Here is a 17,168-nt window from a genome sequence, read left to right as displayed (position 1 = left end):
TATAGAAATAATAATAATAATAATAATAATAATAATAATAATAATAATAATAATTGTTGTTCTCGACATATAAACAATAGAACAGAAAAATTAATCATTGTAAAAACAATCTTAATTCATGGATTTAATTAAAAAAGCACACAAAAGTAACATTATCAACGACCAGCAATCATGTGTCTTGTTTGTACATCTTAAAAGGAAGTGTCGCAAACAAAAGAGGTTTTTAAATGTGGAACGTTTCAGCTTTGCTAGCACAGAGATCTTAGCTGGGCTCGACTTGCTGGCATGTTTCTCCTTCATATGAAGACGCTGAAACATCAGCCTTATATCTTTTCAGGAGAGATCAGGACAGAGGCGGTTCCTTTCATGGTGTTATTATTCCATTGTGCTTGTTATTCCATATTATCCCAAATACTGCAATAAATGTCATTGTGTGCCCTACAAGGTATAAATGTGCAAGAGAGATATAGCATTACAGTAATGGGATTTGTTTCATTCCATTTGAGCAAACGCCCCCCAAAACAGGGGGGAAACCCATACTGCAATTCTGCGGAATCCGCACAACTCCAGAAAATCCAGCCCCATAGGAGAATCTACAGGTTTGATTTGTAGAAATCTGATTTGATCCTGTTACTGATTTCTCCAAATCCCCTCACTGCTGGGAATGATGGGGCTTGGGGTCCGACCCATCTGACTGCCCTGTGGTGTCGCTCCATCCGCACAAGACGAGTGTCGCCCCCCTGCAGGCATTCCGGCCTCTCGGTGGAACTGCTACGCCCTTCTTTGTGTCTGTTTTAAGAGAAAGAGAAACTTCAAGAGCTGAACCTTTTCCTGGAAGCGCTTGGCTGAAAGGGCAGCCTCCCTCCAGCAATTTTGCACGAGCATGCACTCTCCTGGCCTTCAGGCACGTCTCTCTAGGCCCCGTTCCGGTGACCCACCTCGTCTCAGACACAGGCAGCTGGATTACCCAAGCAGATTCCATCCACCAGCACAACCATCTCAGGCAAAGGACACCCTTGGCTGTAACCCAACCCTGGGAAAAGGGCCTCTCCATCTGCCCATTCTTCTAAAGAGGGTGAGCTGAGTAGAGACAGATAGTACAGCTGGTGTTTCAGCAGCGTTGATAGAGAAGGCCCTTCTGGGGCCCAGGCCCTGGAATTATTCCTCAGCGCCCCGAGTGTCCAGTGCCCACGGATAAAAACAACATTTATGAAAGAAGCGGCAGGTTTTGTTTCTCAGGTGATTCACACGCCCTTCTACCGCATGTGAGAGAAATGGAACACCCCTATCGTTTTTATCAGCCATTGCTTTAAATCTAATCTCATTCGTATGTTTTTTTAAAAAACAAAAAAACGGTGACCCAGTTAATCAGAACACATGTTGTTGCTGGAAAAGAAGGGTTTATTTAATTGGATTCATTGATGTTCAGCATGTGTCCTCAGAAGCTATATGCTACCTCTAGGATCAGAGGGTGTATGGCTGTGTACACCTGTTGCTGGGGAACATGGGCAGGAGGGTGATGTTGTACCATGTCCTGCTTGCAGGTTTCTGGCCACTGTGTGAACACAGTTCTGGACTAGATGGAGCCTTGGTCTGATCCGTCCAGGCTCTTATGTCCTTGAGCAACTACCGTTGCAGGCAAGAGAACTTCTTCCCAGGTAAGTATTGCAGTCCAAAGTGTTGCAGCACAACTGGTAAGCAGGAAGGGTAACGAGATTCTCCCAGCGGATCCTGGGTCCCACGGAAAGTTATCCAACATTGTAAAGACCTCCTCCTCCCTCCCCGGTGACGGAATATTTTCTCGAGGGCTGGGTGATCTCAGAAAAGCAAGTTGGAGGTCCCCGTTCACGCAAAGCCCTGACGGCAGGTATTCCAACCTCTCTGGCTCAGCTCACAAGAGATGCCGAAAGAGGGTGGGTAGAGGAGAGGGACCTTGATTCCTGGAAAAGATACGCTGGCAGCAGTTTGAAGATGTTCCTTGGTCTGTGAGTCAGCGTGGAAGCCAGCTAGGAAGATGAGCTGGAAGGGACAGGCGATCCGTGCCAACAGCCAGTGACCGAAAGGAAGCTGACCGAAAAACAAGCTCCTAGTCCATAGGGGACAGATCCTCTCAACCCTCTTTGGGCATTTTAGAAACAACTCACCTGTCTTAGAGCTTTTAGCCAGCCACAGGTATCAGAGCGGTGTTGGGGGAGACGCTTTGGATCATGGCCTGGTTCATGTATTTAATTGTAAGTAACTTTGATGCAATTGAAATATGGTTTTGGGGAGGAGAGTCAGAATGTTTTATTTCGAAGGAGGATTTAAAGGTTGGCTGGCTCCAGAAAGACAGTAGAGAAATACCGTCACTGAATAAAAATGAAGAATAAACCGGGCTCCTCTCCAATTTCTGGAACGCACACACATCTCTGTGCGGGTCTTGTGTTTTGTTTTCACGGCTAAACAAAAGAAATCCACTTGGAAAGAAAGGCAGGGTGAGTGTTTTCCCTTATAACGGCCGATGACTGAATGCTGTCAGACTGGCTCAACTCAGCTCGGAAAACGCACGGAGTCGAAGAGTCCAGAGGACACGCTAGCCAGCCTTAGAGGAATGTCCTATCGTAAACTCACTCATTTCACACTTGCTCATTCTTTGGCACTGGGCCTGATCCGCCGAAGGAGGTGAAGGTTTTCCCCCTGGTGCTGATAGCATCAAGGCCAAGAATGAGAGTCTGGTTACTCCAAGGACGCACGGCAATGAAGCAAAGATTACAGAAACTGCTCAGCTTGACAATACCTCCTGGACACTTTCTCTCTGTTTCTCAGAACAGACTTTTATTCTGCACACTCCGAGTCGCAGGATTTTAACGGGAGCTTCAGACAGCATCGGCTATCAGGCGGCACAGATATGTAATACATCACTAAATAAAACAGCCTGGGGTGTGTGTCCCTGTTATTTTGGGGTGCAAACCACTTCCGTACAGCCTCACTCTCTCTCTCTCTCTCTCTCTCTCTCTCTCTCTCTCTCTCTCACACACACACACACACACACACACACACACACACACACCCCCTCCACTCTGTAAGGTGGGAGTAATAATATGGGCTGGTCTACCTTTCAGGGTTGTTGTGAAGGTTGTCGAGATAACAGATGCAAATTGTTCTGAATGCTAAAATGGATTGAGGATTAGCTTGCTCATAGAGGACACCAATTTTATTTTAATTTTTGTGAACCGCCCAGAGAGCTTCGGCTATTGGGCGGTATAAAAATGTAATAAATAAATAAATAAACCGGTTTGTGTCATGTAGGCATGGGCAAAATTAGATGTATAGGTGCAAATGTGGAAATAATTGCTGAAATTTAAATAGAAATACAAGAACATCACACCCTAGAGGGGAAGATGAAAAGTGTGCTTGCTCAAGCTGCAGTCCGAGTGCCACTAACTGTGGGCAGGACAGCCCCTCTAATAGAGAACTGTCCTCGGTAAAATAGGCCACTTGGCCACCCCGTCTTCTGACCCTTTGCTTTAAACTGGGCTTGGACCAGACAGCCCATGGAAGAGAGGACAACCTCAGTTAGAGGACTATTCTCTGTAAATTAGGACACCTGGCCATCCTCTTTATGATTCTTTAGTTTTACACCAGACTGGACAGCCCATCAGACAGACACTTTCAAATAGAGGACTGCCAGCCCTGCAAAACAGAGGACTGCCCTTAGTAAGGTAAGACACCTGGCCACCCTAGGAATTCTACTTTATCTCTGAACCAGACAACCCATCAGAGAGAGGACTGTCCTCTGCTAGCCCTGTGAAAGAGAGGACTATAAAGTAGAACACCCGGCCACGATACAGATTGCACGCACACTCCTCCAATGCCCAACCGCACCAACGAAGAGTCACACAGGTTTCTGGCTCTAAGAGGATCTGATCAATGACTGGTCTGTACAGTCCGTTTCTCCGACTGAAGGAATACTCGGGGGAGACTTTACCGGGTTGATTCCCTTGGGAAGAAACGATGCAAAGACCGAAGTCCAATTTTTGAGTCCAAGAATTTTATTGTTCTCTTATTTATTCCACAGACACACACTCCCCTCTGCATAAATCTTCTCATATAAATAATATCAACTAATAACACAACCAAAATGCCGTTGACAGAAACGAGAATAAGTTAACAATAAATAAAAGACAAAAGGACAATAAAAACCATTCCAAGTCATAAAAAAATAGTTTGAGGCTCTGCACAGGTGCCGGGAGGCACCTTCCCGAGACCCCGTTTTTGAAAATGCAGATCAAAAGCCACCCAAGAATTATTAATTATTATGGACACTTACTAATATTCCTCTCCCTCCCTTGCCCCCAAAAGTGACCTTGTCATGATGAAAGGAAAAACAGCAAAAAGACACTTCTTCTTCTTTTTCTTCTTCTTCAGTAGTTTTGTTGTGGGAGAGCTCCAAGATTTAGGGCAAAGGGATGGGACAACGAAGGAGGGGAGCAAAAACTCAAGCCCCCCCCCCAAATTGGAAAAAGACCTGCTCCATATCTTAACACTCATTTGTGCAGCTTACATCAGAGTAGACATGTATAGGGTTGCACTGTAAGGCATACTGCATGATTAAAAACACAGCAGGAGCACATGTGCTAGTTGAAATTGACGCCATCCCAACCAATCATTTGCACCATTGGACAATCACTACTGGAAGGTCAAAAGTGTGTGTGGTGGGCATTTTTCACCTACATTTTCCAGCTCCATAAAGCACCCCTCCTTTGGTGAGAGTTTGCTGCATACGGATGCCCCAAAATGTGCTCACTGATTCAGAAGGCAGGCAAGAAGCATCATCCCTCCCTCAGAACTGGCTTGGCCCATGTTCCCCAATCTCATTTCATTGCATTTATTTCTTAGCTGCCTTTCAAGACCAAAGTCTTCCCAAGGGGGTGATTGGTTATGGGATAGTGTCATGAGGCTCTCATGCAGGCAACGGCATCCCTGATAGGTTGGGATGACGTGCCAGGAAAAGATAGCCTAGTTAGAATGAAAACGGTACCCTGATAGGTTGGAATGATGTGCCAGGAAAAGGTAGCCTAGATTGAACGAAAATGGAACCCTGATGGGTTGGAATGATGTGCCAGGAAAAGGTAGCCTAGATTGAACGAAAACGGTACCCTGATAGGTTGGGACGATGTGCCAGGAAGAGCTAGCCTAGTTTGAATGAAAACGGAACCCTGATAGGTTAGGATGACGTGCCATGGTACCCCAAGGAGAAGTTGAGCTGATTGGGCCATGAACAATGGCCGTGGAACGTCATGCACAGTGACACCGCGTGACTATCATGTTATCAAAGAGCTGAGCAGTCACGTTCCCATCGCTGTCGTAATGCATGATCACCATGGGCTCGTAAGCAGCGGGGACACAGCAGGGGGCCGGGGTCTCCCCGGAGAGGATGTGCAACCGAGCCTTGATCTGGGCATGCATGCTGGCTGGCTTGTAGTTGTGTGGGCACGAGCCCTCGCAGAAGTACATGGAGTAGCTCCGTGGGGCCACCACCCAGTTGTCCCAGCCGATGGCCTCGAAGGAGACCCTGAGCGAGCGCAGGCAGCATTTCTTGTCGCCTGTCCCACAGTTCTCCTGCTGCACCTGCCTGGCCTTCCTTGTCCGGCCCTGTTCCTGTGTCTCCACCGTCAGCAGCAGAGCCGCCATCCCCTCCAGTAATGGGCCCATGTCCGCGGAGAACGAGAGTCCCAAACAGAGCCTGGGCTCGGAGCTCGCTAGCCACTGCTCCACGGCGTCCTGGAGGCTGAGGGTCTGCGAGGCAGTCAAGAGCTCCTGGGAAGCCAGCAGTTCGGGGGCGGCTCTGTCCCCGGCGGCCAGTCGGTAGATCTTGACGTGAGCTGGCCACGTCACGTTGAAGCGGGAGAGGCCGGGGAGGCTGAGCAAGTGCTTGAAGAGAGTCAACTCAGCCCGGAGGACGTGGAGATCCTGGTGAAGAGCTGCTGTCCTGGAGAACTCCAGCCTGTAGAGGCGTTCCTCGCTGGCCTGCAGGTTTCCAGGGGAGGCTTCGCCCATAGGCGTCACTGCCCAGAGAGAGACAGACATGACATTGGTCTCAGACAGTAATCCAGCCCCAAATCGCCTTTCCCCACCTGGTGCCCTTGAGACAGGCTGGACTACAACTCCCATCATCTCCAACATGGGCGGGAGGGTGCTGTTGCACCGTGTCCTGCTTGTGGGTCCCTGGTCACAACTGGACTAGATGGGCCCTTAGTCTGATCCAGCAGGGCTCTTTTTGCGTCCTTATGCTAGCCCGTCTTCACTACAAAGTTATAAAACCGGCATACTGGTTTTAACTGTCACGGCTGCCTGCTTCCACAAAGCATCTTGGGAATGTTATAAATTGGCACATGGATGCGGAGAATCCTCTCCTAGAGATCGCACAGCTAAAGTCCTTGCGTTCCCTGGGAAAGATGCTCAAACCGGTTTTTAAGCTTGTGGTAACGTTTTCATTCAGATCTGCCTCGGACGCATAGGCGTGCGCAAGCGGTGTGCCAGGTGTGCCCAGGCACACCCTGTGTCAAGCAGTAAGTACCAAATTGAAGGGGCCATTGAGTCCGGGGCCAGAGGGGGATCCAAACATGGTTCTCCGGCTGCCACCCCTGACCGTGCACTGTCGCTCCAGGCAGCAGGACCGAAAAGGAACCTCTGCCGGAAGCCACGCTTCAAAGAGCCCAGGAGGCGAAGCACCAAAGGCTGATATCGCCTCCTAAGCCCCTCTTCTGGCCAGCGTCTCATGGTCCAGTGAGCCAAACACAGACTGGGGCATCCGTGTCTACAGTGTTTAATAAATAAATGAATAAAATTAACATTCTTCACGACTGAGTGTTCAATAAATGTTCGCCTTTAAACAATAATAATTATCTGGGTGTACAATGGAATGTGGTTATGCTCTGATGTCCCTTGCAAGTTGCTTTTCAAGTATCCTCGGACACCCTCAAGAGACCGCTGGGATTGGATTTGCAGCCAACCGGAGAGGCTCTCAAAGTGGGCTCCCCAGATGTTCTGGACTGCAACTCCCAGATTTCCTGCCCTTAACCCTGCCGGCTTGGGCTGATGGGAGTTGGAGTCCACAACATCTGGGTGGGTCTAAAGCGATCCTCCTGGAACCAAAGGGGAGAAGGGGAGCCATAAAACCCACGGCCCGAACATCAAACTCTAAGGAGAGGACAGCCGAGGGACTGGAATATTTTAGTGTTGTTGTGTTTTAATGTGTTTTAAGTCTCACAATCATCAGGTATAAGAGGAAAAACCACGTTAAGTCCCTGCAATGTGGTTTTACCGCTTATACCTGCTAACTGTGTTTTATGCGGCATTCGCATATTTATTAGTTTTATGTTGTTGTTGTCGTTGATGATGGTGGTTTAAATGTTCAAACCCTCAAGAAGTTTATTTTAGGAGGCATTTAACAAAACGAATCCGCACCGTGAAAAGGGAAGGACTTACATTTCGGCCGCAGAAGGTGAACGGTCGGGGCCGCCGCCAGCTTGGTTTGGTTCCTGCGGAGTTGCGCCCGCAAGTCCTGGTAGAGCCGCTGTGCCTTTTCGACCTCCTCTCGCCCCGGTGACTTTAGGAGGGTCGGAGGTCTCTGCAGGCCCAGCCTCGCCAAAATGTCCTGTTTAACGGCATCGATCTGGAACTCCTGCGGTCCGCCGTGCGGCCTCAGATCCGCGCCGGACAGGAGGAGCAGGAGGAGCGATATTCTGGTGCAGAAATGCCTGCCGTCGTGTTTCAAGAAAGTTGGCATTGTGCAAAAGCCGGCAGACCTTTTCTTCGGCAATTTCCCTGGCTATGTTTATAGAGAAAGGTGTCCCTCGGCGTGTTTTCTTTTTCTTTCTTTTCCCTTTTTGCTCCTCAGTTGCGCCACAAATGAATGAAACGGACCAGAGCCAGGCTTTATACCCGAGGCGAACTTTGCCTGACTCACTGGCCTTGCGTCACTCCGCAAAGGAGTAAACACAGAAGCAACCGGAATCCAGGCTGATGGGGTGGAGAAAAGGAGCGAAAAAGCGCCATCCCTCTGGGGAGAATTTTACAGCCTCAAATCTTGGCTATTTACGGCTGTGTGTGTGTGTTTTTGCAGCTATGGAAATCGGTCTGAATAACCACGGGCAGGTGATTTTCGGTGGCTCTTGTTTTGCTTTTTATGCAGCAAAGTCTGGCTGCGTGGATCTTCAGGTCGGACTCAAGGTATTTTGGCGCCCAAGGCAAGGCGCACACGGTGACTGGCCCAGGAAGAGTTCTCGGGGTTTTGGTGGAGGGCGCATGAATAAGTTGCAGAGAAATTTATTATTTATCAAATAAATGTTATAAACATTATTCACGGACCCAAGCAATGCCAGGCATCTCAGCTAGTTGAGAATTAAACTGCCAGTATCATACTGCCTTTATAGAAATCTAGGGTTTGACCACACGTAGAACGCTGTGTACCATTCTACTCAACGCACATGAAAAAAGGAGTGTGTAGAGTTGGGGGAAAGTGCAGAAAAGGGCAACTGAAAGGATTAAGGGGCTGGAGCATCTCCCCTAGGAAGGAAGGTGACAACAGATGGGATGGTTTAGCTTGGGAATAAGGAGGCTGAGAGAGGAGAGAGGTGGACAAAATGATGCACGGTGCGGAGAATGCACCATTCATGCCTCCCATTCTAAAAAGTTGAAATTCCTCTCCTCACGCATCAAAATACAGTCTTAAACTCAAACACAACAAAGGAAGCGGAGGCGAATGGGAAAGTGAGCTGCGGCCATTTCACAGTTGCAAAGGCTGAGGTTTATTCACCACAAGAACCAAGCAGGATTGGGGCCTCCATGCGCAGGGGGCGGGTCCTCGTTTCCACCCATGATCGTGGTTTTATAGGCTGACTGGAATCATCCGGCTGCCCCCTGTTGGAAACAGGATGTCAGGCTCGACAGAAGACCTTTGGTCTCTGATCCAGGAAGACAACTCCAGCATTATCTGAGGGTGTGGCAGGGATCTTCTTCGCTCATCTTCCAAGGGTCATTACGGCAGAAGCAAACTCAGCTAGTCCTGCCACAGAACCGGAAGAATGGCGTCTTCTCCCGCCCGCCGCAGCCTTTTCACCTGGTTTCAGGGACCCGTGAGCATTTTGCGATGGCGAGGGCCCTGGCATGGCAATAGCACATGTGAGAAGAACTCGGGAGTGGAATAGGATGAGCCAGCCGTGTGACACAGCGGCAACAAAGGCAGATGAAGTTTTACGTTGCATCTATTGAAGTGCAGTTTCAAACTCACGGGAAGAAATAAGTTCCCTGGGCGGGCCTCACTCGAATACGGTGTCCGGTTCTCAAAACCACCCTTGAACACGGGTTCTGATGAAATGGAACAGATTCGGAGAAGGATAACGAAGATGATCAGGTGGACTAGAAACTAAGAAGGGAAATGATCGCACTTTTCCAGTCCCTAAATGGTTGCTAAGAAAGTACACATGAAGCAAAGCCCTAGGAAGAGAGACTGAAAGAACGGGGCATGTTTAGCCTGGAGAAGAGAAGATTGAGGGGAGACATGAAAGCACTCTTCAAATACTTAAAAGGTTGTCACACAGAGGAGGGCCAGGATCTCTTCTCGATCCTCCCAGAGTGCAGGACTCGGAATCATGGGCTCAAGTTACAGGAAGCCAGATTCCGGCTGGACATCAGGAAAAACTTCCTGACTGTTAGAGCGGTACGACAATGGAACCAGTGACCTAGGAAGGTGGTGGGCTCTCCCACACTAGAGGCAGGTGGACAAGCATCTGTCAGGGATACTTTAGGGTGGATTCCTGCATTGAGCAGGGGGTTGGACTGGATGGCCTTGTAGGCCCCTTCCAACTCTGCTATTCTATGATTCTATGAATCATCTACTACAGGACCAAGAGAGATAACAACCCAACTCCTCTCATTGTCACTTGCAGCTCCCAGCCTAAGCATCTCATCAGGGACTTACAACCCATTTTAGAAAATGATCGTCACCTCTCACCTCGACTTGACATTCATCATTACGTTTAACACCTTGGAACTTGGCTTGAACTGGTCCTCTCAATGGCTGAGTCATTACAGTGCGTAAAGTCCATGTCTTGTCTTGCAGTTTGCTTGCTTTAATATTGCTGGTGTCTTTTTTAAATGGAAATGGAACGTTTGCTTTCTATCTGCCTTCCTACATTGTCTTTATCAAATCCTGCATCAGATGAAGTCTAGCCCATGAAAGTTCAGGCCTGGGATGACAGCTGGTGGGCCCCTGTGTGAACAGAGTGCTGGACTAGATGGACCCTCGGCTTCTTGATAATAAAACACGCTTCGCCTTTAAGGTGCCAGACACGATTTGCTTTCAGCTGTTCTCTGTCATCCCAAGCTGGAAAATATGAAACAGCAGACAGAAGATACAGCAACGCAAAGTTTGGTTAACATCAAGAAAAACGTCTTAGCGGTCAGAGCCGTCAGACCACGGAATCAACGGCCAAGGAAGATGGTGGGCTCTCCGTCCCTGGAGGTATTCAAGCGGTGCTTTCACAGGGATGTTTTGAACGGGATTCCTGCTTCGAAGGTGGTGCCGTCGTGAGAGTTTTGGATTCTGGACCACGGGCTACACTACTTGGAACATGGACTGCTGGCAAGGGATAGGTTGCACCTCACAAGGGCTGGAAAGAATGAGTTCGGCCACAGCATGAAGAACTTCATCAGGAGGGCTTTAAACTGAATCTTACGGGGGCAGGGGACGTAAATTTTGAGGCAACAAGGGATGAAGGCCAATGCACCACAGTACAGAGAACAGCTCCAACAGTGTCCCAAAATAGTGTCTGCAACAAGGTAGGAACAAAGCCAGACTATAAAACACATGGTCTTCGATGTCTATATACTAATGCCCAGAGCATGGGAAACAAACAGAATGAACTTGAACTCTTATTACATGAAGGCAAATACGACTTGATGGGTATAACTGAAACTTGGTGGGATGACTCCCATGACTGGAATATAGCAATTGAAGGATATAACTTATTCAAAAAGAACAGAAGAAATAGAAAGGGAGGTGGAGTTGCACTATATGTTAACAATACCTATCCCTGCACAGAAATACAGGCGGATGAGACTGGGAGCCCCGTCGAGAGCGTCTGGATTAAAATAAATGGGGCTAGGAATAAAAAGAATATGATAATCGGAGTCTACTACCGACCACCCAATCAAGGAGAAGACGAGGACGAAACTTTTGAGAAACAAATTGCCAGTGTTTCAAGGAAGTGTGATGTAGTAGTGATGGGGGACTTCAATTACCCTGATATCTGTTGGGAGACCATTACTGCCAAAAGCGGCCCTTCCAAGAAATTCCTGACATGTATGGGTGATAACTTTCTCCTACAGAAAGTGGTGGAAGGAACTAGAGGGTCAGCAATCCTTGACTTGTTATTGACCAATAGGGATGACTTAGTGGATAAAGTGGCAGTTACGGGAACTCTGGGGGAAAGTGACCACGTCATACTTGAATTCATGATTATGAAGGAGACAAAAGTCGAGCGTAGCCATACACGTACTCTGGATTTTAGGAAAGCTGATTTAAATAAACTCAGAACTATAATAAGTAAGGTCCCGGGGCAAGGGAGCTTAATGAGAAAAGGAGTGCAGGATGGGTGGGACTATTTAAAAAATGAAATTTTAAAGGCACAGTTACAAACAATTCCAACAAGGAGAAAAGATAGAAGACAACAGAGGAAACCAATGTGGCTCCACAAAAAGCTTAGAGATGAACTGAAAACAAAAAGGGATACATATAGGAAGTGGAAGGAAGGCCAGGCTACAAAAGAAGAGTACAGACAAGTGGCGCAGAAGTGCCGAAATGGCGTCAGGAAGGCTAAAGCTGTGAATGAGCTGAGATTAGCGAGGGATGCTAAAAGCAATAAAAAGGCTTTCTTCAGATACGTGAGTAGTAAAAGACAGAGGAAAGAAATGGTGGTTCAACTGCTTAATGAGGATGGCAAATTGATAACAGATGACAAAGAAAAGGCTGAAGTGCTCAATTCCTACTTTGCCTCGGTCTTCTCCCAAAAGCGGGTCTATGACCCCCCTGGAAAAAGTGAAGCAGAAGTTGAGGGGGCAGGATTGCAGTTTGAGATTGATAAACAAATGGTCAAAGAACACCTAATTTCCTTGAATGAGTTCAAATCTCCAGGGCCCGATGAACTGCATCCAAGAGTAATGAAGGAGTTAGCAGAAGAACTCTCAAAATCTTTGTCTATTATCTTTGCAAAATCACGGAAGATGGGAGAGGTGCCGGACGACTGGAGGAGGGCTAACGTTGTCCCTATCTTCAAAAAGGGCAAAAAGGAGGAACCTGGGAACTACAAACCAGTCAGTCTGACATCCATCCCTGGGAAAATTCTGGAGCAGATTATAAAGAAGTCAATCTGTAAACACCTTGAAATCAATGCAGTGATTACTAGAAGCCAACATGGATTTGTCAGGAACAAATCCTGTCAGACTAATTTGATCTCATTTTTTGATAGGATAACCTCCCTTGTGGACTGTGGGAATGCTGTGGACGTCATATATCTTGACTTCAGCAAAGCTTTTGACAAAGTACCACATGACATTCTGATTAACAAACTAGCTAAAAGTGGGCTAGATGGAACAACTATTAGGTGGATTCACAGTTGGCTACAGAATCGGACTCAAAGAGTACTTATCAATGGAAACTTCTCAAACTGGGGAGAGGCAACGAGTGGGGTGCCGCAGGGCTCAGTCCTGGGCCCAGTGCTCTTCAACATTTTTATTAATGATTTGGACGAGGAGGTGCAGGGAACGCTGATCAAATTTGCAGATGACACCAAATTGGGTGGGATAGCTAATACCCTGGAAGACAGAAACAAACTTCAAAGTGATCTTGATAGACTGGAGTGCTGGGCTGAAAACAACAGAATGAAATTTAATAGGGATAAATGCCAAGTTCTACATTTAAGGAATAGAAACCAAATGCACAGTTACAAGATGGGGGACACTTGGCTCAGCAATACTACAAACGAGAAAGATCTTGGAATTGTTGTAGATCGCAAGCTGAATATGAGCCAACAGTGCAATATGGCTGCAAGAAAGGCAAATGCTATTTTGGGCTGCATTAATAGAAGTATAGCTTCCAAATCACGTGAGGTACTGGTTCCTCTCTATTCGGCCCTGGTTAGGCCTCATCTAGAGTATTGCGTCCAGTTCTGGGCTCCACAATTCAAGAAGGATGCAGACAAGCTGGAGCGTGTTCAGAAGAGGGCAACCAGGATGATCAGAGGTCTAGAAACAAAGCCCTATGAAGAGAGACTGAAAGAACTGGGCCTGTTTAGCCTGGAGAAGAGAAGATGGAGGGGAGACATGAGAGCACTTCAAATACTTAAAAGGTTGTCACACAGAGGAGGGCCAGGATCTCTTCTCGATCCTCCCAGAGTGCAGGACACGGAATAACGGGCTCAAGTTAAAGGAAGCCAGATTCCGGCTGGACATCCGGAAAAACTTCCTGACTGCTAGAGCAGTGCGATGGTGGAATCAGTTACCTAGGGAGGTTGTGGGCTCTCCCACACTAGAGGCCTTCAAGAGGCAGCTGGACAACCATCTGTCAGGGATGCTTTAGGGTGGATTCCTGCATTGAGCAGGGGGTTGGACTGGATGGCCTTGTAGGCCCCTTCCAACTCTGCTATTCTATGATTCTATGATTCTACTGAGCAGGGGGTGGACTGGATGGCCTCAATGGCCCCTTTCAACTCTAGGATCCTACGCCTCACCCCATCATGTTTCCAGCGGCAGCACGGAACAGCTCCGGAGGGGTCACATGGACCTCTGGGTGTTTACATCTCTGACCTCCTTTCCTTGTTTCGCACTACATTTACCTGGGGTGTGCCTGGAAGGAGACCTTTGTTTGAGTGTGCAAGATGCGTTTCTTTTCCTTGGATCCACAAACGATGAGAAAGCTTCGCTTCCCAGAATTTCGGCCCCAAGTGGTAGAGAGCCGGCACCAAAGCAGTCATGTTTGGTGTATACTGTATGTGGGGCTTTAACTATTGATTCCCAAATAAACCCTGCAGCATAGAATCATAGAAAAGCCATCGAGTCCAACCCCCTGCTCAATGCAGGAATCCACCCTAAAGCATCCCTGACAGGTGGTTGTCCAGCTGCCTCTTGAAGGCCTCTAGTGTGGGAGAGGCCACAACCTCAGCAGGCAACTGATTCCATTGTTGTACTGCTCGAACAGTCAGGAAGTTTTTCCTGATGTCCAGCCAGAATCTGGCTTCCTTTAACTTCAGCCCGTTATTCCGTGTCCTGCACTCTGGGAGGATCGAGAAGAGATCCTGGCCCTCCTCTGTGGGACAACCTTCACTCCTGCCATGAAAGGGGTACATGGCAGGAGTGAGCGCATGGGCTATCCAGCCAGGAAAATGTGCAGCCCCGTCACACAGCAGTAATGCACTTCCAAAAGCATTTTTGTTGTGGTGGTTTTCTGGCAACTCTGCTCAACACTGTCGCTTCGAAAGCCCGCAGCTGCACAGCTCCGCTGCTGCGGTTCATTGAATTTATGCAGTATACATAATCTGTCCTTATTTTCATTCCAGAATTACACTTTAATGCTGCCATGGCGGCCATTACTGAACACTCCCCTGAGCCCGCCCCTTGCCCTGGGATCCACCCACTCTCTTAATCCAATCTGAAGCCACCGCCACTGAAACACGCACAAAGAATCGTGGTGACATTGGAGCAAAGTAAAAACTCGCGGTAAAGCGAGACGTCGAAAATGCGCAACTTCGCGGGTATTAAAACGCCGTGGCTGCATCAGATAAACAGTGGAGTGCAACTGTGCAGCCACAATGGAGTATATACAGCATATAGACAAGCCCATATTCATTATTTTAGTATTATTAGTTAAAAATAGATGCAGGAGTCTTCCCTCAACCTGTGTTGAACTGCAACGCCCATCATTCCCAGTCATGATGGGAACGTGCAAAGCACGTGCTTGGCCTAGCACAAGTTCAATTCCTGGCAGCTGGATGTGGATGATGGGAGCTGTGATCCAACACACCTGCTGGTCACCAGGTTGGAGGAGGTTAACGTAGAGCGTGTGACTGTCCACAAAAAGACGCTACTGAGCTGGGAAACAGTGCAGAAAAAGTCAACTCAAGTGACGCTGTAGTGCTGCCTGTGAAGAGCGCCTTCTATCCCAAACATTCTTGCTCGTCCCCACCCCTAAAAGGAAGAGTTCTCGGGCCTTGCAAGGGTGTGAAGCATTTGTGATTATTTTCAAAGAATTGTTTCCGATAGAATTGGATTCCTGTATCAAATATGGTGAGGAATTTGCTTCTGAGCCCAGAGTTGGGTTTTTTTGAATCACATGGGAAGTGGAGCAACAGGGTGAGTTGGGGGGGAAGCGAAGCAAAGGAACAGTTTTTACAGGATCCAGTGTTTGGACAGGTTCATTCCACACAGTCACGGCCTGTTTTATGGTGGAGGCTCACTTGTAAATCGCCGCAGCGCTGGGTGGCATGGACATATTCGGAAAGGGAACGCTCTGAGCCTCACTCGGGGGGTTCACCGGCTGACCGAATTGGAGGTGACTCAGCGGGCTGTCAAAATAAAACCATTGCGGAAATATTTAGACAGAAATCAGGCCTAGGCCCTTTCCTTCCCGAAAACCCCACGTAACGGTCTGGCACCCGGAGAGCGAAAGAATGCCCCTTTCCTGTGATCCATTTTTGATGGTAATAAAAAACAAAGCCGAATGCCATCTCTCAAGGTTGCCAAATGGCCACAGAGAGGGTGGGGGAGGAACCCAGCCCTAATTTAGACTGGCCATTGTTTTGCATACCAGTCCATTGACGGAAATGCAAAGTCCAGAGCTATGGAGGGTTTTCCCTTCTGAATGAGCAAGTACATACCAAAAGAAAGTATGAAAGGCCCTGCTGGACCCAACAGTGCCCAGCAAAATATTGTGTGTTTGGAGTCAGTCTAAATGACCTGTCAGGATCCCAAGCAGCCCAATGCAAACAGCTCCTGATTGGCAAAGAGATTCCGGATCCTAACTGCAGTTCTGAGCTCTAAGAAGCATATAATTAGAACTATCTGTGCTGCTCAGCCTTCGTCAAAGGTGTCCTCTGGATGTCTAGGGCTTCAACTCCCGTCATCCCCAGCCACCATGGGCAGCGGTCAGGAAGGCTGGAATTTGTCACCCAAAACATCTGCAAGGTCGATTGGAGGCCGGGGAAGGTGTGTAGGTGGGCAGAAAGTAGATGTCCAAATGCTTTTGGACTTCAGCTCCCAGTGCTGGCAGGGGGATGATGGGAGTGGATGTTGCAAACACCTTCTGCCAAACCTCTCAAAGCCCTGGCAAAAAGCAGCTGAGACAGTCACGTTGTGACAACGTGCCAGGCAACAGGTGATGGGCGGTGGTGGCTACCAGGAGGAGGGCCTTCTCTGCTGTGGCACCCCAGCTGTGGAATGAGCTCCCTAAGGAGGTTCGCTTGGCACCTACATTATATGCTTTTAGATGCCAGGTGAAGACCTTTTTATTCTCCCAACATTTTAACAATCTATAAATTTTAAATAACATGGTTTTAAATTTGTAATTTTGCATTGCTGCTGTTTTTATCTGGTTGAGCTTTTACATTGTATTTTATATTATGGTTTTATACTGTTGTTTTATATTTTGAATAGTTTTAATTTTTGTGAACCGCCCAGAGAGCTCCGGCTATTGGGCGGTATAGAAATGTAATAAATAAATAAATAAATAAATAAATAAATAAAATGGGCGGAGATTCTAGAACATTCTGGAACTTTAGCGCCCCGTTCCCTAAGGAATGGGCTAATTGAGGCTGGGGGCATCAGCAACAGAAGTGGATCCGAAAAGGCTACTGAGTTGTCTCCTTGCAAAAAAAATCCTATAGCACTAGGGGTTCTCCTAGGCGTAAATGCACAGATGCTGATGACCTCCAGCTCTATCTCTCTGGGCGATCAGAATCAGGTGAGGGTGTGCAGGTCCTGGACCGGTGCCCGGACTCAGTCATGGGCTGGATGAGGGCCAATAAACGGAAGCCGAGTCCCGGCAAGACGGAAGGCCCGTGGGTCCCCGTATCTGGGGGAGAAGCTCATTGCTGGTTTGGGATGGGGTTGCCTTCCTTTTGAAAGATGAGGTT

At 48.0% G+C, this 17,168-nt stretch overlaps 1 protein-coding gene across 1 annotated transcript; it reads right to left on the bottom strand.

The window, feature by feature from the left end:
• Positions 1–5,143: 5,143 nt before the first annotated feature.
• GDF15 (growth differentiation factor 15) lies at positions 5,144–7,771 on the bottom strand. The gene is made up of 2 exons (XM_063147345.1): positions 7,471–7,771; positions 5,144–6,047 (listed from the first exon to the last, which is right to left on the bottom strand). Exons 1-2 carry the CDS (start codon positions 7,769–7,771, stop codon positions 5,278–5,280), a joined length of 1,071 nt encoding a protein of 356 aa, XP_063003415.1. The 3' UTR covers positions 5,144–5,277.
• Between the last annotated feature and the right edge of the window lie 9,397 nt (positions 7,772–17,168).

This window comes from Elgaria multicarinata, chromosome 23, assembly GCF_023053635.1.
Source record: "Elgaria multicarinata webbii isolate HBS135686 ecotype San Diego chromosome 23, rElgMul1.1.pri, whole genome shotgun sequence".
NCBI classification, from domain to species: Eukaryota; Metazoa; Chordata; class Lepidosauria; order Squamata; family Anguidae; genus Elgaria; species Elgaria multicarinata.
The sequence above is the reverse complement of the archived record's forward strand: the minus strand, read 5'-3'. Positions and strand labels throughout refer to the sequence as shown.